Source organism: Equus quagga, chromosome 11 (genome assembly GCF_021613505.1).
Source record: "Equus quagga isolate Etosha38 chromosome 11, UCLA_HA_Equagga_1.0, whole genome shotgun sequence".
In the NCBI taxonomy this organism is placed as follows: domain Eukaryota; kingdom Metazoa; phylum Chordata; class Mammalia; order Perissodactyla; family Equidae; genus Equus; species Equus quagga.
The window spans coordinates 89507739-89531252 of NC_060277.1; the positions used below are offsets into that span (position 1 = coordinate 89507739).

General features: G+C 43.3%; 1 protein-coding gene across 1 annotated transcript in view; it reads left to right on the forward strand.

The window, feature by feature from the left end:
- CA10 (carbonic anhydrase 10) overlaps positions 1 to 23514 on the forward strand; it is a 467323-nt gene that overhangs the window by 352353 nt on the left and 91456 nt on the right. Inside the window, exon 4 of the mRNA XM_046674606.1 lies at positions 17919 to 18104. Within this exon, the coding sequence (XP_046530562.1) occupies positions 17919 to 18104 (186 nt within the window). The remainder of the gene's footprint in view (positions 1 to 17918; positions 18105 to 23514) is intronic.

A 23514-nucleotide genomic window follows, 5' to 3' on the forward strand; every position in this document is an offset into this window, starting at 1 on the left:
CCCAGTTGGCCCACTGGAAAGGCCCCATACACCTCACCAACACCCCACACACTCCACCCACTTCTCATGCATGCCCTGCCCTGCAGAGGTGGACCCACTCACCCAGCTGCAGAGGATCCAGGCACCCAGCCTATGCAAGCCCACAAGTTGCTTGAGGGCTTGCTGTTGGGTGGGGCCAGTCCCTAGGGTAAGCTGCCTGGCCTGGCTGAGCAGGATTAAATCAGTGCTCTAGTGGTTTAACACTGGGCTAACAGGCCAGAGTAAGAACTCCAATGGCATCTGCCAGCATCTGTGTCAGCACACCTGTACTAGGTCACAATAATGGCTACTGCCAACATCTCAGTCCCTGGAGATGTCTCACCTCTCACCGAGATGCACTCAGAGCCTATCAGGTGAGTCTCTTTTCACCAAAGGACTGTTCACCTTTCTTTCTGGTGATTTTAGGTTGCTTTCCAAAATGGGTGAATTTGTGCTTTGTCCCTTTAAGAGCAGGCTTTTTCCCCCTTATGTCTGGGGGTATTCCCCATGGTAGTTACTAGCCAGCAAAGCCAGATATTATGACACTCATCTTGGTTGTGCTGAGCCCGAAGGATGCTTATAGAGGTAACACTCCCCCGCTCAGGTCCCTCACTCCTCCAGGGAAGGCTGTGTACCTTAAGATTGCCTCCAGTCAGCCATGAAGTGCTGCAGCTTGCAAAGGTGCCTTTTTTTTCTCTCCTGAAAGGAATTTCTGCCTCTTCCACCTCAGTCAGCACTGTCCCTTGTTACAGGAGTTCTTTTTGTCCAGATTTCAGTTCTCTCTCAGAGTTAATTTTCCCCAGAGTAGTTGTAAATTTGTTGTGTCTGTGTGAGGAGGTGAGTTCAGACTCTGCCTGCACCACCATCTTGACCCCATTTTTTCAAGTGAGATCTGTTTGCCTTGCCTAAAGGACCCCCTGCCTTGTCAGTCTGGATTTCACACCTGGTACTGCTTACCTAGTAGAGAACTCAGCTTCTCTTTGCAGGTGTGATTTCAGAACTCTCAGACTCTCTCCAAATATCCATTTGTCTATCTGGCCTGGGTCATCTCAGCCCTCCAGACCTACCCTAATGCTCTCCCAGGTTCCTGACTTTCCTGCTGGATTGCCTGAGTCAAAGACAGACAGACACACACACACACACACACACACACAGAGGGAGCTGCCTGACTTGCAAGCACTCATTAGCATTAAATGCCAGGTTTCAGGAATAACCAGTCTTCTTAGTTACATGTAAATCAGAGATCACTGCATTAGTGCAGTAATGGAAATATAATGAAGGAATTTATTGTCCCTGAAAGACAATATCTGCCACACAAACCCCATGGGATATCTCCAGGGAGTAAGTACAGCTCCACGCCTCTAATTCCTCTGGCCCATAATTATCTCGGGAGACCATGACCCTACATTTCTCCCTATTAAAAGTATATTTCCTTACAAAATGAACTGTGCTTTATTGAATTGCATCATTTTGATCACTGGAAATTGACATATTGGGCTCATTAGCCAGGAAGTTGGATAGTTAATTTATGAGGTTCCCTCAGAGCCTGTCCCAGACCACTCATTGAGGGAGCTCAACAGCCCTCAATGAGATGGAAGAAAGTTACTCGGGTAGGGTTGTGTTACTTTTCTCTCATTACAGAGATAATGAACAGAAGGCTTCCCTGGTACAGATATTGCTTCCCACCCTTTCCCTCCCCACCTCGAAATGATTTTGCTTTATTGCAACCCGATACCATTTGATGGGCAGTCTTATTCTGCTCATTAGCACCGTTTTTCGTTTAAAATGCTTCAACTGCTGAGATGAAAAGGCGATCCAAGTCTTTGCCTTTATCTTTAATATTTAAAACTGTTCGCACAACCTTTTAAAAATCAAATATTGATGCTGCTACCTGTTGTTCTTCAAAGTGAAGCAATTATACTGCAGGCCCTTCTCGGCAAGCCTGTCTTTATTAGAAATGAGAATGGGGATGTTAGGGAGATGGTTCTTTCTCTCTCCATGGCCTCCCCCTCCCACCCAGGATGGAAAGCTGGGAAGAGCGTTTGGCTCTTATTAAAGAAGTATGCTGAGGCAGTCACCTGAAAGCACCTAGTGGGAGGGGTCTGGCAGGGGATCCGGAGATGCAGGATCATCGTCAAAGTAGATTCTGCAGAATGGTATGGAGCCCTTGGAGCAATATAGCCTCCTAGGCGCTCAGCCAGTTTGCCCACAGGAGGCCGGCTTCCTTCAACCTCTGCAACCTAGATTCCTGGCAACAGCAGTTCTGGGCAATGGAATAGTTCCACACTGCCCTCTAGTGGCTGTGCCCAGAAGCTACTAGAAGCATCATGCAGTCTTCAAGTGCATTCAGCAATATCTCCTGAGGATCTGCTAAATGCCAGGGACTGGGGATATTGAGGTGAACAAGAGGCGCCACCTGTCCTCAGATTCCTCATAGTCCTCAGAAGGAAAAACACATAGGCACATAATTACAAAGCAGTGTGTATGTGTTATTACACATGAGGAAGTTCACAATGCTGCGGGAACAGGAAATCGTCATCACCACACCCGAGGGGTCTAAGGACTTTGAGGAGGTGGTCTGGAAGGATGAGAAGGAGGTTGCCAAGCAGAGGAAAAGGAGACATCGGTCAGAACCTGGTTGCGAAGGGTCAGCTGTGCCACTACAAGATGACGGGAATGAGCAGTTAGAAGGCAATTATGAGTTTAGTTGAGATACTGTGTATCGTCAGTTTTTAAGATACACATTTTCTTCTCATGTTTTAACATCTCTTTGGGATGTCTCCTGCATCCTGAAACGATGGTGTGTCATCATTGTATTTGTAGTATTTTCTCTTTTCATGGAGGGACGTAAAATTATGGGGCATTTTACAATCTGTGGCATCTGAGATTTGAGGAAATACAGTAATATAGGGGCTTAAATGAGACTGTGGCTGAGGGATGGAGTGGGGAGGACACTGTAAAATCAAGGGACAGAATAAGATGAGGTGGTGGCTGTGGAGACAGAAGGGGAAAGATTATAGAGGTTTTTAGGAGGTGGAATTTTTTATAGTTGTTGAATGACTATATGTCAGAGACAAAGAGGAGAGTTCCTCTGTGGAGTGTGTGTGTGTAGAAACAACTGGAAGAAACTAGTGAAAACAGTTTTGCTGACTATTTTAAGTTCTTTGACCATAAAAGAGGTAGGAGAGTTACATAACCAAACTGCACCATGAGATCACCTCATTGAATAAAAATCTGGGCAGGTTTTCAACGGACCACAATGATGGAAGTGGGGCAGGGAGGAGAAGTGAAAAAGGATTGAATGACTTCTTTCTGGCCCTCTGGGTTTAAGATTGTTTTCTTAAGGAGCACAGCATTGCATTTAATTTGCTCTAATTCACCTGGCAAATACACTCTCCTGATATCAGCTGGATCAATTGTACAAATAACTTTGGAGCCACTTAGCACTTTTGTCCCATCCCTGCAGCGCACACGTTCCACCACTTTCCCTCAATAGGCATTTTACTATATTGAGGATGCAAATTGGCTGATATAACCGTTGCTTTGGAGCCATGAAATGGAGTATCAGTTGCATGAAACTGAGCCACATATTTCTGAGGTTTTGGTTATTGCAGTATTTATCTTCTCATCCCTAAGGTGAGATTCTAGTTGGTGCTGTCAGCTACTTAATCATTTCACTAGGTTTTTCTTGGTTGTTGGTTTTTAGATTTTATTCCTACTAGTCAAAGACTTGGGAAGAAGGAGAAGGGAGACAGGGTGGTGATGGTGGTGGTGGTGATGCTAGGCATTACAGAGGAGGCGTGAGAGCGGGGGCTCCCTCTGATATTGAAATGTGGCCAAGTGGGAGAGTCGTTGGAATAAGACAGCATTATAGCAGGAAATTATTTCTGAGGAAATGTGTCCTTTTCTGTTGTGATTTCACATTGCAGTGGAAAGAGTGGGACGGACACACACTCAAATCTTCCCGCCTTTGCTTGCTGACTTTGTGACCTGGGCAGGTTACTTAACCACTCAGAGCCCCATTTTCCTTATTTTTAACAGAGATGGTAATACGTTGTACCTCACAGGTTTTGCTGAAAAGTCAACAAGGTGACCTATTTAAACCACTAGCAAGGAGTCTGTCACCTGGCAGGTGTCTAGTACCTACTGTCAGATACCCTGTACAACCCCCACCCTTGGCTATCTGGGATCACTGGCTGGCCACTCCTGCCATTCCCTTTACATGCTTTGTATTTTCCCGTCCCTAGGTCTTCACTGATGCTGTTCGCTATTCTAGGTATCTCCAGATGTCCATGTCCCGCCCATCTCCATGGCCCATTTCGAATGCCAGCTCCTCTGGGAAACGTCGCTGACTCTCCTGAATGGAAGTCATGTCTCCCACCTCAGAGCCAATATACCTGCTCAGTGGCAGTCCACACAGGCTCTGTCTCATATATTCTTTCTGACACTTATAGCTCTGTGACCTATTTACCCTCGCTGAGCCTCACTTTCTTCATCAAAATGGTGATAATAAAAATATCTGTTTCCCGGGGCGGTGGCAGGGATCAAGTTGCTAATGCATGCACAGTGGCAAACACATGGAGCTCAATAGATGGTAGTACTGCTGATGTAGTAGTAGAAGTATATCTAGATGTGACCTCTGGTCAGAAAATGTAATTCCCCTGGTTTCTTGCTTCTAGAAAGGACACATGCTGTTTCTAGAAATCAGTGTCTTCTTTCATGGTCTCCCCTCTCTTGTTAAGGGCTGCAGTAGGAAGTGGCAGCAGTGATGATTCCAATAAAATAAGGGCATCAGAGGTGCAGTCCTGTTTGGATTTTGCTTATGGATGATATTTATTTATTGGCTCAAGACCCTAAGCCTTCCTTCCAGGGCACAAGAAATGTTCATGACACCTGCAGAGCCCCTGAGAAAGGCAGAGCACATGAAAACTGGGCAACAATGCGAAATCTCAAATGCACAGTCATTGGCTAACAAGATGAAGAGCTTTGATGAATATAGAATAAATGGCCTTCAAGATGGAAACAGAGGCTGTCTAATCTTGGGAGGAGGAAGAAGCAGTGGGATGGAAGCACTGGGGAATATGTCTATGCTCCTCCAACAAATACACCTGTGAAAGAAAGGTTTCCCATTTTTATTTCATCTATCTTCTCAGTTTATTTTATGATTTTCAGACTCAACCAGCTTCTTAGGAGGAATATTAAGAGGTTCATAATTTAGATAATGGGACATATTATACATTCCTGGTAAATAGCACTAGGCCATGCCTTACTGGGTTTCAAGGTCAGTAGATTCTAACTACCAACCCAGGTCACTGTCATTTGTCTGCGCCCATGCATGGCTGCCCCATAAAATTTGCAATATGACTCACAAAGAAAGATGAGAAGAGAAGAGAAGAGAAAAGAGAAGAGAAGAGAAGAGAAGAGAGAAAAAAACCTCAACAGACTGGGAGCTGTCTACTTGGGTGGGTAACAGAAGTTACTGGCACTATATTCCTAATTTATTCCTGGGCTGTTTAGTGCTCCTCAGAGTCTGGTACCCTCTGCAGCTGCTCACTTGGCACACTCCTTGATCTGGCTCTGCTTACATGTGAGAGAACAGACTGGAAAGGAAGACTGACCAGGCTGCACTGTCCAATATGGTATCCACTAACCATACGTGGCTATTGAGTACTTCAAATGTGGCGAGACCAAACTGGGATGTCCTTTGAGTGTAAAATATATACTGAATTTCAAAGACTTAGTATGAAGAAAGAATGGGAAATATCTCATTAATAATTTCTGTATATATTACATGTTGAAATAATATTTGGGATATATTGGGTTAAATGAAATATATTCTTAATGTTAATTTCACCGTTTTATTGTTTTTTAACGTAGCTGCTAGAAAATTTAAAATTGCAGCTGTAGCTTGCTTTCTGCTTCATGGGCAGCTGCTCTAGACTAGCTCCTGGGCCCACATCATAACCATCACCCCACGGCCCAGATTTAGCATCAGATGTGATTGTCTACAGAGTCTCTGATTTCATTGTAAAGATCTCTTTGTTTACTTTTAAAATTCGAACAATGCGAAAGGGCACAAGATGAAAAGTGTCTTATATCACTGCCCCTCCTTTTCCTGATTCCGTTTGGTTTGTCCTCCGGAGGCAAGCATCACCTCAGTGTCCTGTACATCCTTCCAGAGATGTCCAAGGAATGGTGCTCCCCAGGAGCCCCACCATGGCTACCACCCCCTGTTGTCTCACCCTGGCCTGTCTCGCTTATTGTCATTATCCTGCTGACCACTGTGGGTACTTGAGTATGTCCCAGAGGGTGACAGCTTCACAGTGGACAAGAGTCCATGGGGGCAAGGACACTGTGGGAGATAAACGTTAAATAATTAACTTGTGTACAATGATGTGAAGAACGAGCAAAGGGACTTATCTAATTATCCCCCAAACATTTGCCATTTCTAATCTCTTTGAAAAACTGGCATCAAGGATTCTAACATGACCAGTGGGACCAGCGACGCCCCACAAAGGGGAATGTTAACAAGGTGACGTATGTGCCCTGCCAGCGCCAGGCGCCATTGTGTCCCACCAGACTCCCCTTAAAAGGCATTTTCCTCTTTGGAGATGAAATAACTGGAGATAGGGAGTTATTTGCCTAAAGCCTTGGGAATCAGAGATTGAATTAAATGACATTAAGCTAGAAATAACTTTTCTAAGGTAAGTTTTAGTATGTTAATTAAGGTGGCTTAACCTTGAATTTGCACAGTTTAGGGGAAAATGGTGGCCTGAAGATGAGTCAATGTATAGCCTGTGATATATATTTAAGAGAGCTTTAATGCTTTTGTCTTTGTAATTATCAAAGCAACTCCTTAAGGCATGGAGGATGGAGAAAGGATAAAGAAGATTACTCCAGCATTAAATCTGTCAGCGTTGGTTAAAATGAACACCGAGGGATGCCTAGAAGAGAAATACGGCAGTTCCCAAGTCCCACCTCAGACCTACTGAGTCAGTCTGGGGGTGGAGCTGGGGCCAAGCACCCCGGAGATGCTCAAAGCATCATCTTGTCCGTTTCTTTGCAACCAATAGAAACAAGGCATTTTTCAGGTGCTGGGGATACCGCAGGAAGCATAAATACAAACAAACGTGTCTATATTATCTTAAAAAAAAAATACGTATATTTAAATTTACAGGAGTGTACTCAACCCAAGCTTGATTTGATCTAGTGCAGTACCTGGGTGGGCTCCCAGCGGAAAAAAGGAGCAGAGGAGGAGATGTTCCCGTGGGGGCAGTACTGCTGGGCAATCAGCTGATACCATCTTGGATCTGGTTGGTCTGTCCAACTGGCCTCTCACTACAGAGTCAAAAGGAGTGGCTGCAGGCAACCGACAATGAGAGGCTTGGCAAGAACTCTGCAGGCTCTCAAAGTCCTAGTGGGCTAAGATTTAAAGCAGAGTTTTAGCCCAACTATGGGAATTGGAGAACTAATCCTGAATCCATGAACCATGGTGATGTGATACAGATGAGGTCTACTTATTGAGTGCTAGGAGAAGCACAGTGATGCAGAAAGAGACCAACTTGAAATCAGTCTGCGATCAAACTCTGGCTCCTTAACCCACTAACTATGTGACACTGGGCAAGTCTCATAACCCTCCATTTGTCAATTATCTCATCCGGAAAATGAGAAGAGTACACCTACCTTGCAGATTTGGGGTAGGGATTTTCAATGTTCATAAAGCATCTAAGGAAACACACAAGACAAATTTAAATTTTACTCATCATATCAAATTATTAAAATAATATTAAATTAATAAAATGATTGGTTGGCAGTGGTAGCTCAATAGACAACGAGTGCGTGGGACTCACACCTGGAAACCCATATGCCAAGACTGTAATGGAAATACTGATTCCAGACCCCATTCTTTGGGGTCCCCTCCCTGGTCAGAGACTGGGCAAGGCTGAGGTGTGGGTGAAGGGCTTCAGTGCCAACAGCTCTGTGTGGCAGAACGTGCTCAGCCCAATGCTGGCCACCTGCCCTTGGCCCCTTTGAGGAAGATAAAGAGCATTCTCTTTCCAGAGCCCACACCTTTGTGGACCAGACAACATCTTTCACACATGCTCTCCACTCCTCTTGTCATTACCACCAGCACCAATCATGTTCAAGAGATGCTTTGCTGCAACGGCGATGCCCAGCATCCTTGTAGAGGTCTCAAAGAAATTAACTGTTATTTGAAGAATCAATATTACCATACACAAGTTCAATTTTTATCTTAATAATAATAGGATTAATATAATAATAAGTAGCACAAGTGACCATTTCATCTGGTTTTTCAACATTCACTCCAAAATCCTAGTCTCTTCACGTAGGATAAGCAGACTGACTCAGATGGATGGGAAGAGAAAGACTGGAGTAACCTGAGCCTTGCTAAGGAAGAAACTTCCATCCTCCCTGCAGGGTTAAGAGTGGTGGGTGAGACTTGGAAGTACTTCTTCAGTCCTCCTACACAACTCCATGTATGGTAACTCCATGCAGATCACTCTGGTCGGTTTCCATTTTCTTCCTTACCCACATCTCAGCCACTTCCTTCCTAACAACCCCACCCACAAGCTCCAAATATTTATCTTCTGCTTTCTTTCAAAGCCTCAACGCTTCTCCTAACGCTCCATATCCTTTACCTCTATATCTCTTCTCAAATCTAATCCCCTCCATTTCCAATCATTACTCTGAAATCTACATAGCTTAAAACATCCGGTCGGGCTCTGAGAAGAGCTCGAATCCAGATGGATGATGTCGTGTAAATGGTATGTCCAGATTCAGGCTGAACTTTTTTCTGCTTTTCCGTGGGTTATGGTATTTGTGTATATTCACCCTTAGTACCGCAGGATTTCTAACTGAGTCACTATGCTTGTGTACCCTCAGCATAAAATACTTTAAAGGAAAGACAAAAGAATAAGAGGAGGAGGAGATATGCTGCACAGAGGAAGGAACAGTCAGTTGGTTGATTTCTAGTCTTGGGTCAGCCACTGACTTGTTGTCCAATCCTGGACAGGTCTTTCAACCTCTTTGTGTCTCAGTTCCCTGGTTTATTGAGTAAAAGGTTGGTCTTGATTATCTCTGAGGTTCTCGTAGCTCTAGAATCCCCAACGCCCTCAATTTGCCAATCCATGTGTATGCTACGCTGCAATGAAGCCAATCATTTCACTCTGGTTGTTTGTTGTTGTTTTTTTTTTCTGTGATGCCTCCGAAGTGTCCATGTGAGCAAACAGCCCACTGGCTTCTTGGATTCAGCCTTTAAAAATCAGCCCTTTGGCATCTTGAGCTACTCAACAGGAAACCAGACTAAGTGGTGGTGTTAAATCTCTTAGGCTCACTAATTACATTGGAAGACCTATTACACACATCAGCAGAGCGGTCAGAGACATATAATAGGAAACATCAGTTGCAGAGAAAGGACACCTAATTTATGTGACGTGGCTGTTGGAGCGTCTTCACTAACCCCTCTTGGCACTGAGCCAACATTAAGGGCTTGGCCACCCAGTTGCTAAGATAGGCAGGTATGACCATCTCTGAACTCCCAGCAAGTGGGGACTGGCATTTCCCCTGCTGCCCAGGATCTAGAAACCACCAAGGGTATTCAAGCCAGGCCCAGTCCAACTCAATCTAGCATATCCATGGGGATACCATGTTTTATCCCTGGTCCCAGAAGCTACTTTTAAGCCACGCCATGTGATATCCCCAACACTCTTCCTGCCAACTTCTGACTTCTCCTCTTTGAAGAGCTGTAGAGTTTGGAATCAGACAGGCCTGGGCTGGAATTCTGGCTCTGCTGATTCTAACTGTGGAGCTTTAGGTAGAGTCATTTAGCCCTTTGAGTCTCCACCTCCCGCTCTGTATAATGTGGATAATAATGCCTTCCTCACATGGGTGGTGCAAGGATTAAATGAAGACACTAAGTGCAAGGCCTAGAATACACAGTAATCACTGCTGCTGCTGTGGATGTCAGGGTCCCCCATCAGCCCGGGGTGTTCACTCAAATTACAGTAAAAGACAATCGCTAAATAAAACCATATCCTATAGCGAGAATGCCAGCAGTGCTATTTATGAGTGAACAGGGCCTCTGCCAATTCCATATAGAAAAATAAACAAAGGACCATTATTAAATTTCTGCAGTTGACAGGGTCACTGTGAAGTGGAGTGCAGCCTCTCTCCGGTGGCTTTGAAATTGTTCTCTGAGACGGTGGGAAGACTGTGAGCTTTGGGTCATAAAGATTTCTTTTGAGTTCTAGTCCCCTCGCTTGCTTGCCTGATACCCTTGAGTAGAGTCCTTAGCCTCTCTGTACCTAGTTTCCTGATCTTAACAGTGGCATAGCATCTGACACATGCTAAGTCCTCAAAATCTGAGGGTGCGCTCTGCCCTCCCTTTCCTACCCAACCCTGTAGCTCTCATGCAGGTCAGATGGCCATCTCCTCCTTTTACACAATTAGAATTCTGTTTCCTCTCCACTACTCCGTCTGTGGTGTTACATTTCCATTTAAGCTGTGGGGAATTATTTCTGAGTATATTAGTGGAGATTTGGGTCAGACTGCCTCGAGAGAGAATATAATGGAAACCTCACGTAAGCTTTGCATCATACCAAGCAAGTAACTACTTACTGAATCAGAATTTCTGAAGGTAAGGTTTACTCAAGCTTAGCTGTCTGCCATAAACCTCAACCCTACAAGTACTATCCCCATTAAACCAAAAGACCTTCAGTACGTTTATTTTGTGAATTGGGTCTTTTAAAAAAGATACACCTCCTCTTTTTTTTTTTACCAATCTGCTAATAGGAAGTTAGACAACATGAGGGACTTACATCAAATCATCTCTGAGGTTCCACGCAGACTCAAGAATAAATCTATCTTGTTGTGCACGTAGCTTTTGACAGAAGAAGTTAAATTGTTTCTTTTAAATTGTTATATAATCCAGACGTACATTACTGCAAACTGGCTGTCCTACCATATGACTGAGGTTTAGACAACAGATTTAGTACAGCCGACTTTTTAAATTATGTGATGTAGAAAATATATAATATACAGATATTAAATATATTAACCTGGTACGTGTGCTGTCAGCACAACTGGTGAAGAGCTGTTTGAGCAAGATGTCGTGAAGAAAGCAAATGGGATTTGAAGATAAGGAGGATGGTTAATTTTGTGTGTTAACTTGGCTGGCCCGCGGTGCCTGCATATTTGGTCAAACGTTATTCTGGATGTTTCTGCGAGAGTGTTTTTGGATGAGATAAACATTTAAATTCGTGGGCTTTGAAGAAAGCAGATTGGCCTCCATAAGATGGACAGGCCTCATCCGATCAGCTGAAAGCCTGAATAGAACAAAGGGACTGGCCTGCCCAGAGCAACAAGGAGCTCTGCGGCCGTCGGCCTTAGGCCTTGAACTAGGACCTCGGCTCTTTCCTGGATCTCCAGCCTGCCGGCCCACCTTACAGATTCTGGCCTTGCCAGCCTCCATAATCACATGAGCCAGTTCCTTAAAATAAATCTCCTTCTATGTGTATACACACATCTTATTAATTCTGTTTCTCTGGAGAACCCTAATATCATAAGTAACCCTGGACGCTGAACTCTAAACCACTGTGGGATTCCTACACTATCAACCCATATTTGAAGGAAACCTTATAATATTGAATTTTTAAGTGATCGGCTAGGCAATCTAAGAAGTGATTAAAAGTGGTTGAAAGTGCAGACTTCAGAGCCAGAGATACGTGGGGTCAAGCCCTGGCTCCCCACTGATGGGCTGTTTGCCTCGAGGCTGGAAACCACCATGAGGCTGAGGACAGACATGCCCTGTGGGAGGCCTCCAGCCTGTGCTCCATGCAGGGTAGCCCGATGTCTCCCCATCCAATGGAAACAAGTGGCTTGGGTCTAAGTACCACGCTGTGTTTGGTGGTGAGTTTGGTGAGGGAGAAATTGTGAGGATTAGTTAAATTCAGGTTCAGAATTTACCAACTAAAGGTTCAAACCAAGATGGCAACTATTATGAATGGGATCATTCTTGATTTTCAAAGCATAAAAACTCTCCTTACCTCAAAAACACACTGAGCCAGCCCTGATGGCCTGGCTATTAAAGTTCAGCATGCTCCACTCTGGTGGCCCAGGTTCAGTTCTAGGCCGTGGCCCACACCACTCGTCTGTCAGTAGCCATGCTGTGGTGGCAGATCGCATAGAAGAACCAGAAGAACTTACAACTATACACAACTATGTACTGGGGCTTTTGAGTGGTGGAGGAGGAAGAAAAAAGAAGAAGATTGGCAACAGATGTTAGCTTAGGGTGAATCTTCCCCTGCAAAAAAAAAAAAAAAACCACCTACCATTTTAAAAAAGTTACACTGACTGAATTTATTTTCCTCCAATACAGCAGTGTCACCAGAATGAAAGAGGAGACGAGTCCATTTATTAGAGTTCCTGGCTAGTCATGAGCTGCTGCAAAGCAGTGTGTTTGCTATATAAGGACACCCGGTTTTACAAAATGAATAAATGGGAGTAAATTTTTTGCTTTGCAAAAGAACACATTGCTTCTGGATGGTTTCAAGTTATCAAGATGGTATTGATTGACATACAATCTTGACAGGCATATCTGTGGAGCATCTGATACCTGTGTCTCTCAACACATATGGCTCCACCCAGTCTCAAACCAGTGTAAACGTCTGCAGGTGAGGATACGCCGGGACTTCCCTGACCTTCGGGTTTCTCCAGGCCCCCTCCTGGGATGAACTTGAGCAGCCCAGCATCCATTCCAGCCCTCTGCTTTCCTGACGAAGAATCCGCTGCCTTGGCCCCTGCGTAAGCCCCGTGTCTACACACTGGAGAAGAAGTGAAAATCCCTGACTTAGTTTCCATCTGAAATGAGCTGAGATGCTCGCATTGGCTCACATCGAGATCATTAGTCCTGGAATCAGAAGACCTGGGTTTGCCGCTGCCGCCGGGTTTGTGATCCTGGAAAAGTCACTGAGCATTTACCAACCGTACTTACTTCCCTCATTTGTAAAATGGGCATCACGTACATCTCTCACCTCATTTTGCAGTGGATTAAAATAAAATAACAGCAGAACTGTGAGGCAGCTAGAGGCAGTCGACTCTCCCCTGCAGGTCCAACTTCTCTGCTCAGCCCCGTCTCCTGGTCTGCATAATACAACTTCTTCTGCCATGCTGTGCACCAAAGTAGTGCATTGGAAACACAGTAACTAGAGTTACAGATAAAATGACACTGCTGCAATGTTAATTACTACAGTGCAGATGTACGGTTAGATATCATACATAATGTTGTCAAGCCTTTATTTTTAAATTAAAGTGCAACAAACCATACCCGGGCTACACAGCTTTTTTTGATTAGTACAAATTAATGTTATTTTGGTGTCTAGGGAAAGGGTGGGGATAAGGGGGTATTGCTTTTAATTGTAAGAACACATAGGCAAATGGCAGACTTTCAGATGGATTCCCCATAGCTTCCTTCCCCGGCTCTGGTCTCTACACAGTGGAGAGTGTGAACTCCACGAGCGCGGGGACATGCCTGGTTTTGCTCACCATATAATCCCCAGCTCCCTGCACACATTCACGTGCACTGAACGTCTTCTGAGTGACTGACAAAGGGAATGAATGAAGATAGAGCCATGTAAGCAGAAGGGGTCAGCTGGTGGAGTGGAGGAACGAGAAGGCACAATCAATGGTCTGCTCCTGATTTTTCTGGTTTTGTGTTTGCTTCATGGCCTTCAAAATGATCTTGGATGCTTCCCACGCCTGGAGCTTTAAAATCCAAAGTGGGAAGCAAGTGGATCATCACAGCGCCGAAGTCATTGTGATGTTTACCAAGCAACACTGTATTCCACCAGGCTCTGAGAAGTGGGGAAGATCGACAAGGGTCCTTCTGCATCAGCTGGCCCCCAGGCAGTAAGTCAAAAGGAAGAGAAGGAAGAGAATGAAAATTATATGTATTATTTATTTAATTCTCAAAACAGCCTCTTGGGAGGCAATGTTTCCCAATTTTTTTATTGTGGTAAAATACACATAGAAAATTTACCATCTTAACTGTTTTAACATGTACATTTCAGTGGCATTAAGTACATTCGTGCTGTTGTGCCACCGTCACCGCCATCTCCGGAACTCTTTTCATCTTGTAAAACCGCGTCTCTGTGCCCATTAAGCGATAGCCCCAGTCCTCTCTCCCCCAGCGCCTGGCAGCCTCCGTTCTACTTTGTGTCTCTCATTTTGACTGCTCTGGGAGCTTCATATAAGTGGTGTCCGTTTACAGTTAAAGTAGTTACTGGTAAGGAGAGATTTACTTCAGTCACTTCGATATTTGTTTTCTATATGCCTTACAGGTTTTTTCTCCTTCATTTTCATGGGGGAAATTTTCTTATCTCTACTTTATGGGAAGCTTTTGATTCAAGGCTCCTTGGTTCTTCCACCTGCTATGTGCCAGTGTGTTTTCAAAGTACCGGGAAAATGCAGACAAGCGTATGACATGGTCCCTGCCATGCTTCAGTGGGCAATGGTTTTCTTAGGAACATTAGACAGACACAGAGGAAAGGGTTTCTAGAAGGGCAGGGAAGCTCAAGATACTTGTCCCGTGGGACAGAGCGTATATCCTGTAAGAATTCAGAGCAGCTCCTCTTCTGCTTCCTTGACCCCAGAGGTGCCCACGGTTGTGACTGGTTTCATCTCATGATTCTATTCTTAATGTCATTTGAAGAGAATTAGAGGTCCAGCCTGCTCTGCGAGATCTACTCTCCACAGCAGATGGATTTGGCAATAGATAGTAAGCGCTGTAATAACGTGTCCACCATTGGACCCAGAATTTGCCTAGTGAAATATCCCTGGATTGGCAAAAATACGTGTCTATAAGGATGCTCATTGCGGTATTTTTTTACAATAGTGAAAAAGTGGAGGGGATGTAAAGATTCAACAATAAGATATCCATTTTTACAGTGGAACGTTATGCAACCATTTCCAAGTGATACTGCAAAACAGTTAATGACCTGGAAATACTAATATTAGTGAAATAATATATATAATATGCTTATTATATAAATATTTATATACATAATATATATGTTATTAAATAAATTATATTACTATATATTAATATGTAATATGATTATATTGTATATTTGTATAATATAAATAATATTTAACATTATTTATTAGTAATATATAACAAATGTATTAATATATAATATTAATATATATTTAATATATTATTTTATATATATAAAGTCATATATATACACATGTATGTGAAAAATCATTTATTATCTATTTATACACATACATATACATAAAATGATCTCATTAAAATATGGGTATATGTAGTTAAAAGTGTGAAGAGTATACATACAAAATATTTGTGGTTATTACTGGTTAATTATGGAATTGAGGCTGATTTTTATTTCCTTCAGCTGTTTCTATATCTTCCTAACCATATGTAATGCCTGTATATTATCTTAATAATTAGAAAAATAAATTTTACTTAAAAATAGAAGCAATCTCAACACAAACCTGTCTCAAACCATTTTACTGCAAAGAAAGTCATGAATTGGGACATGAAAAGAAGACAAGTTCTCATTATCTCCTAGTGACTAAATAGACATTTATTTGAGACTAAAGAACAGGAGTAGACTCTTTGACAGGGATCATTTGATTGTAAGGAATAGATAACTTAAGAAAAAAAAATACATTTATTGCTAAGATATTAAGTATCTGAGAAAGCACAGCTCAGGCCTCATGAAGGAACTGGAACAAGAAGGCGCGAAGGGTTTCTGAGGGTCAAGTACTTATTCTCTCCAATTCTTCTTCTAGCTCTGCATGGTTTCCTCTGTCACTGTTGGCACATCTGCTTCTCTCTTCTCTCTCTCTGGTCTGACCTTCCAGCTGCTCAACACGTTGGCTGTCTGGGCCCATGTGACTTTCCAGTTCAGGTGCTCAGCAAAGAGTGTCCAGAGTTTTTGTTGATGATTCCAGATTCACAGGAGAGAGGGATGATTGACTTAGTGTATATCAGTTAGCTTTTGCTACATAACAAACTACCCCAAAACTTAGGGACTTAAAACACCAATTATTTAGCTCCCAAGTCTATTAGTCTGTGGGCAGTTCTGGTCTGAGCCAGGCTAAGCTGATCTTGGCTGGACCAGTCAACTGGTGGATGGGCCGTGGAATGGCCAGTCTAGGATGGGTTCTCCCAGAATAGCTCTCCTCACTATGGTGTCATCCTCCAGCAGGCTAGCCAGGCTTGTTTGCATGGTGGTCTCAAGGCTCTAAGAAGGGGTGAGGAAGTGTGCAAAGTCTCTTTAGAGACTTACTCTCAGAACTCATATGTTGCATCCACTACATGCTATTGGCCAAAGCAAGTGACATACCAGCCTAGATTCAAGGGACGGAGAAAGAGACCCCTATCTTAATGGGCACAGCTACAAAGGCATATTGTAAGGAGTGCAGTTACAGGGAGGGAAAGAATTCTGGCCATTTTTGCAATCTGCACACAATCTGCCAGAGACCCAGGCTGACACAGGCTCCAACTTGTAGCTGCACCGTATTTACATACTTCCACATTGCACCATTGGTTGATATAGCAGGGGAAGAGAGAGACTGGAGAATTGTGCAAAAGCTTTTCACTGTTTCAGCCTGGAAGTGACACTTGACATGTCCCCACACAGCCCATGGCCGACACCAGTCACATGGGCTCTACCTTATGGCAAGACGGTGGAATAATGAGTCAACAGAGTATTTGGTGAACATTACTGTCTCTGCCACACAGAGCAATCTACAGAACTAAACTAACTGATCATTCATGAGACTAATGTCAGAAAGGTGGAGGGGCAGGTAAGGCTAGTGCTATAGAGCTGTACGTGAAAACCACATCTAATGAAGATATCGGAAGTTACATGAAGCCCGTAAGGAAGTTACATGAAGCCCATAGAGCAGAAGGCTGGGCCAAGAGGAGTCAGAGTAAGCAGGAGGAAAATCCAAGAAGATCCACATGTAATAGCCCAGAAGCATTCCATCCAGACCCATTCAAAGCTTTTGATCTGCTCCTAGAGCTGGGGCAACCCAGGAGACTAAGGCAGTAGAGTCTCAGCCCGGAATCAGTGTTCTAGAGTCAAGTGTTGAGAAGTGCTAAGGCCAGAGGCAGGAAGATGAAGCTGAACATCAAGTTCAAAGAGGAAGGAAGCAGTAAGGTTAGCAGCTTGCAGGGGCTGAAGCAAGATGGGATCAGGAGTGAGGAGGGAGTCTGGGAATCTGTGAAACAGGAAGCGTGTATGAATCTCTAGCTTAGCACTGGGACCACGGGCAGTGAGAAAGGGTCACCGCTCTCTACTCTCTGCAGTGTCTGGTTGCAGGGGCGAGAGAGGGACCTAACCAAGGCACACCGGACCGGACACTTAAGACTTGAGCCTTCGGTCTCCCTCTAGAGTTTACTCCTGTTGACCCATTTTGGCTTCCTTGTCCCTCATTTGGCCTTCATAGCATCTCACCCCTACTAACTGCTTTCTCCATTTTCTCATTCCTCAGATTTTTAACTTTTGCAATATCTCTACATTCCAAATATTTATGGCAAGAGGGACAAGTTAATTTTTTATAAGGTGCAATATCCAAAATATTAGCCACAATTGATAAAGTCTCCTTTGAATTCCTACCTCAATTTCCTAAATGATAATATGGTTTTTGCCTCACAGAAGGTACCATGGAAGCCAAGTAGGGGCAGGAGTGCTGTCTGGGGAGACTGCCACTCCCTGCTTCACAGGTAGATTTAGCCTAATGTCTTCCCAGCAGGAGGAAGCAAAAGGCATTGGTCTAAGCACCATGCTGGGTTTGGTGAGAAGTGGAAGGAGGAGAGCCTTGCTTCACCTGCTGCCATTGCCTTACAGGTCAGTGGGACCATGTACAACACTGGAAGACACGTGTCCCTGCGCCTGGACAAGGAGCACTTGGTCAACATATCAGGAGGGCCGATGACATACAGCCACCGGCTGGAGGAGATCCGGCTACACTTTGGGAGTGAGGACAGCCAGGGGTCGGAGCACCTCCTCAACGGACAAGCCTTCTCTGGGGAGGTACGTGGGGCTGTTGAAGTACTAAGGTTAAGTGCCAATTAATAAGATTTGGTGCTTCATTATACCCAAGGTAGGAGAAGAGAAAGATTTCTCTTGAATCTATGAAACAAGTAGGTTTGTGCCTCCTTTCTCCATCTGTCTTTTTCAAGTTGACATGAAAGTCTATAACAAGCTTCCAGCATTTTCCAGAAAAGGCCACAGTGAAACTGGATATATATTTCCTTCTGCAACATTGGTACAGCTCTCTTGTGACTCATGCCCTAAGATATCTCCAGAGTATTATTTACCCAAATGCACCTTTCATGTACATCTTCTCTTACACCTCTGTGGGCACTCAGCCTCCCATATGTCACATTTGATAGCACAGAGTCTATAATTTCCCTTCTGATAGAATATGTCTTATTTGCACAAACAATAATTTACTGTAAAATAGTTGTGTCAGGCAACTGAAAAGTCTGCCTGAGTTTCTGCAGAATGGAGACGTCATCATGTGCCACCATTAACAGTGAGTGTCACTATGTGCCACCATCAACCCAGACAGAACTCAGGCCACAGCAGTGAGCCAAACCAGTTTCAATTATAGGATGAAAGGTATAGTCTAAACAGATGTCATCTGTGCTATGACACTTGACAAGCAGCGTGTAGTTAATTTGACCTGTTTGACCTCAGTTACACTTGAAGATAGTTACCAACTAGGGATCATTGGTCCTTCTATGCTAAATATCCTGTAACTAGGTTTCTACTTAAGAGTCCTCAATAACTGATGTCAAGAATATTTTGAAATAGCAGAAGTATGTATCCATTATCGACTTGGTCTTTTTAAGTGTTTTTAAATCAGCATCATGTTTAAACCTGGCATTGTTTTTAATATAGTAAGGCCATGCACTGAGAAAGAGATCCACAACCTTAATGAGTCCAGTGGCCAGATTTTAATGATTGTTCAAAATGCATCCACTGAGAACCTACCTGGGCACTCTGCTACTTACCAGGGACACAGGGATTAAAAAAAGAAAAAAAAAAAAAGACAGAGCTCCTGCCAGAGTTGCTCAAAGAGTGCTATATTCAAATCGTTAAAGTATAGTGTCATGCTGCAGTGGAGATGTACAAGGGCCCTGGCGAACTCAAAGAAGTGACAAATTTTATTTGAAGGGGTCGGGGAAAGCTTCACAGAGGAGGTGCCTTTTGAACTGGGCAGAACGATTTTAAGAACATCAGCTTGAGAGTCGAAAAGCCTGAGTTTGTACCCCTGCTTTGATACATGCTAATTGTGTGATCTTAGAATGATTACTTGAGCCTTCTAAGGCTTCTAAGTTTAGACACTTCTCAAGGTTATTTTGGAAATTAAGTGGGATTCCAGATGCAGGGAGCGCTGGAGGTACTCAGTAGGTGATAGACAACAAAGATAAAGCAGGAAATGAGGGGCACCCAAGGCTCCAGGCGTGTAGGGCACTGTGTGTTGGGGAAGCTACCCATAGATTTCATCTGTGATCTGTTAGTAATGGCTTCATAGAGGACTTGGTTGAGCAGGCATATGAGTTTCCTTTCTGGATCTGTAGGAAAAAATTGCTAGAATTGATTAGGAATGTCTGCCAAAGGCACTGTAATGGGAAACTCCCAGGCGATGCAGACCCTGAGCTAGAGTATAGCAGAGCTTATGATGAGAGCAGGGCCAAAGCTCATGAATTGAGAGTGACTGCGGACTGCCAGGCCAAACTAGAGAATATTCAGAATTAGATAAACTCTTCTTTTTTAAATATATGTTATTTTAAGATTTGTAGTTATTTCATTTGTGGACTTCTTTTCTCATTTATTTATTTGCTGTTATTTCTTTGTTTTTCTCCCCTGCTGAACTGTTATAGTCCAGAGCCTCTCACAATATGACCTCAGAGTAACAATGCACTTAGGAATCAATTTATGAAATGAATGAGTCAAAAAATGTAAATGATTACTTGGCTAAAATCTTTCCATTGTAGAATTCCATACAGTTGCTTGTTTCTTCAATAGGTAATAAGGGTGCTTTGTAACCTGTATATGAACTACAATTTTGCAGTAATTGAGTGCTTCCGAGATCCTTAAGGGGAATCTATGACAATTTGATCTCTCAATGTGTTAGTTTTTCTAGACCTAACCCAGATCACAGGTATCAGGCACTCCCAGGAATCTGCATTGCTAAAGCTCAGGAGAGTCTTATGGTTAGGTTTGTGAAGCACTCACTCAGTAGTACATCCTTAAGTGTTCTCAATGAAGAAAGCATTTAAACAGAGTTTCAAATCAGAATTAACTGGGGAATATTATCAAAATATTTATATATGAGTCCTTCCCCAAAGCAACTGACTCAGAGTCTCCAGGAATGGGGTCCAGTTATGCACGTCTATAAAAATCCCCCCAAGAGATTTTGGTTAGTGACCACTATGCCAATTTCAACTCAGGCTGTGAATTATCCCAGGTTTCTCAGCATGAGGACTTAATCCATAAAACCATACTGAGCAAAAATAAAAAAGAGAAACCCAGAGGCAACTGCCCCCAGAAATGACAGAGCTGGGCTGCTGTCTAGACAGATGGGGTTTGGAGAACAGCTTCCCAAGCAGAACTGCCACACACACATCCATTGCCCAAGGCAACCTTGAGCATTAGGCTCAGCATAAGCATGGTCATACCTTGTCCCGGGTAGACCACATCAGCTGTATCACTTTTCTTTCTGAGCACCTCAGTGTGAAGGGTCTCAGTATGAGTGATCCGTAAACAGGTGTGGGTTTAGATGCAAGAAACCAGAAGATTGGAAGCACCAAAACAATGTCATGTGGAAAGCAGTTGGATAGGCATTTGGCCTTTGATATGTTTAAAGGGCTTTAGTGAGCAAGAAAATTTTAGCATCTTCTCTGTGGTATCAGAGAAAAGACCTAGGTCAATGGGGTGAAGTTCTAGAAAGACAGAGTTCAGCTAAATATACATTCTAACAATGAGAGCCGTTCATCAATGGAATGAGTTTGCTTCTGAAAATAGGGAATTCCCGTCACTGGAATTATTTAGCATGGAATGGAATTTGAGAACTTCATAAAAGACACTCACATCCTAATGAGCGGATGGGCTGTTAGTTTTAATGCACCTTCTAATGCTGAAACTCTACACAATCCATGACTTCCTTAAAGAACATGTCCTCCGATTGGATTCCACTGAGGCTTAGCCCCAGTTCAAGTAAATATATCCCGTCCTGTAAGTTAATGTTTTATTTTTATTTTGTGCTGACTTCAAAGCCACCTTTGGTCTCTATTTTTGGCTACCCTCTGTGAGGACTCAAGCAGGCCCTCTAGCAACAAAGCATGTGTTTATTTTGTTGACAATGAATAATCACATTGCCATCTGTCCCATCTATCATTGCTGATAGTGATAAGTCAATTAATGCCAGGCATTTTCCTTGGCACAGTGCAACAGTCATTTTCTGAAGAGCTGTAGATTAATTGCAGTCTTGTCTAGTGAGGTTATTATAATTGATGGTAATCATTTGCTTTGTTTTATAAAGCTGCGTGGATGTACGACACAGTCAGCAACTGCGTTTTTATAAAAATTATTCATGTCCTACACGAAAAACTCCTGGATGCCTTGTTGGGGGTTGGTGATAAATGAGCATATTCAGGGATTCAAATGTCTCGATTTTTTTAAGAAGGGAAAATTAACTGTTTTTAATAAGAAAGTAGCTTGCTAATCATGTCTAAAGTGGTTAGATTAATGTCCAGTATAAAGTAGGGTATTTATGAAAAGAAACAAATACATTAACCAGGCGAAAGATAATATTTGAAAAGAATCATGCCTGTGGATTAAGGTGCAGGAATGAGGCTAGACAAAGAAGGATCTTTCTTATTTGGAGGAAATTGGAAATATTCATTTTGAAAACCTTCCTTAAGTTCTTCTTTTCAAAGAGATGAGGTGGTACCCTGAGAATTGCACCAGCCACGTCACGGGATACCTGTGGCCACATCCTCCTTTGTATTTTACTCACTCTTCACATGACTATTGTGCTTGTGCTGTGAGCTGGGCTCCACAGCCCTGCTCTTGCCCAGAGAAGCTTACAGTCTATTGAGAGAGACGTTTATTTTTAATACAAAGTAATGCGGATTGTATTTGAGGATTGTTCCAGGAGAGGATTATGAAATGGCTCTCTCTGGATTGTATGAAGGAGAGGATGGAGGAACAGCTGTGTGGTCTGACACAGTTGCTGCCCCTGAAGGTGGGGTAGAAACACATCCTCCTTGCAACTCTCAGCCTCTCGAGTCCCCGATTCTGCTCAAATACATCTGAGGGAGGAAGAAGTCCATAGCTGTCACTATGGTAATGTAGATAAGATTTGTTTAATTAAAAGAGGGAAATAAAAGTCCTATGTAAAATATATATATTTCTTAGTGGCTCTGAATCAGAAACGAGAAAACAATTATCTCAGAGCCAACAACTGAGACTAAACAAGAGAAAATGCAGACCTTGTCCTCTTAAAGGAATCAATTATTTGCATCCTTGAGAGACTGGTTTCACTAAAGCAACACAGATTCGTTGGCATAAGCAACTAACACCAAATTGTCCTGCAGTGTGCCAGGGTATAAAAAGTGCTGAGGAGCACAGGACTGAGGACCAGAGCCCCAGCAGGCATTGAATGGCTCTGAGGGGAAGCGCTCCTGCAATCTAATTAGCGCTTTGCTGGGAGGCTGGGACCTCCTGGTAGAGATGCTCCATTGGCACAACTGGAGATGTGAGGGGTATGAGAATTTAGATGTTTAAGAATAACGGGTGCATGGGTAATACATAAGGAAGCGCTACTCGAGTGCTATGGTGAAGCTGTCCCCTCTGCCCCTTCCCCTCCTCTGTATCCAGCACAGCCCCTCCTCCCATATGGCTTTCCAACCCCCCTTCCCTCCTCCCAGCCAGTAACATGCTGCCTCCTCTTGACTTCCAAAGAATCCTGTGTGTTCGTCTATGACATGAGTCTGCAAACGGTAGCCTTTGGGCCAAATTCAGCCTAGGAGCTAAGAATGATTTACATTTTTAAAGGATTGTGTTTTTTTAAAAAGAAGAAGAATATGCAACAGAGACCATATTTGGCCTCCAGAGGCCAAAATATTTACTACCTCGCCTTTTACAGAAAAATGTTGCTGACCCCAAACTATTGAATTGCCCATCACTGTAGATTTTGTAATGGTTTCCTCTCCCTTCTGTTGGAACCGTAGTTCTTTGTTGATAGGGGTTTTATCTTGATCATCGCTGTATTCTCAGCATCTCATACCTTGTCTGACACATGAGAGCAGAGTCAGTAAATGTTTGCCGAAGGAAGGAGTAACGATCTTGGGAAAGCCCTTAAGGACAGACATTTTTTACTTTTCATCTTCATACACCATACGCCTAACACAGTGCCCGACATACAGTA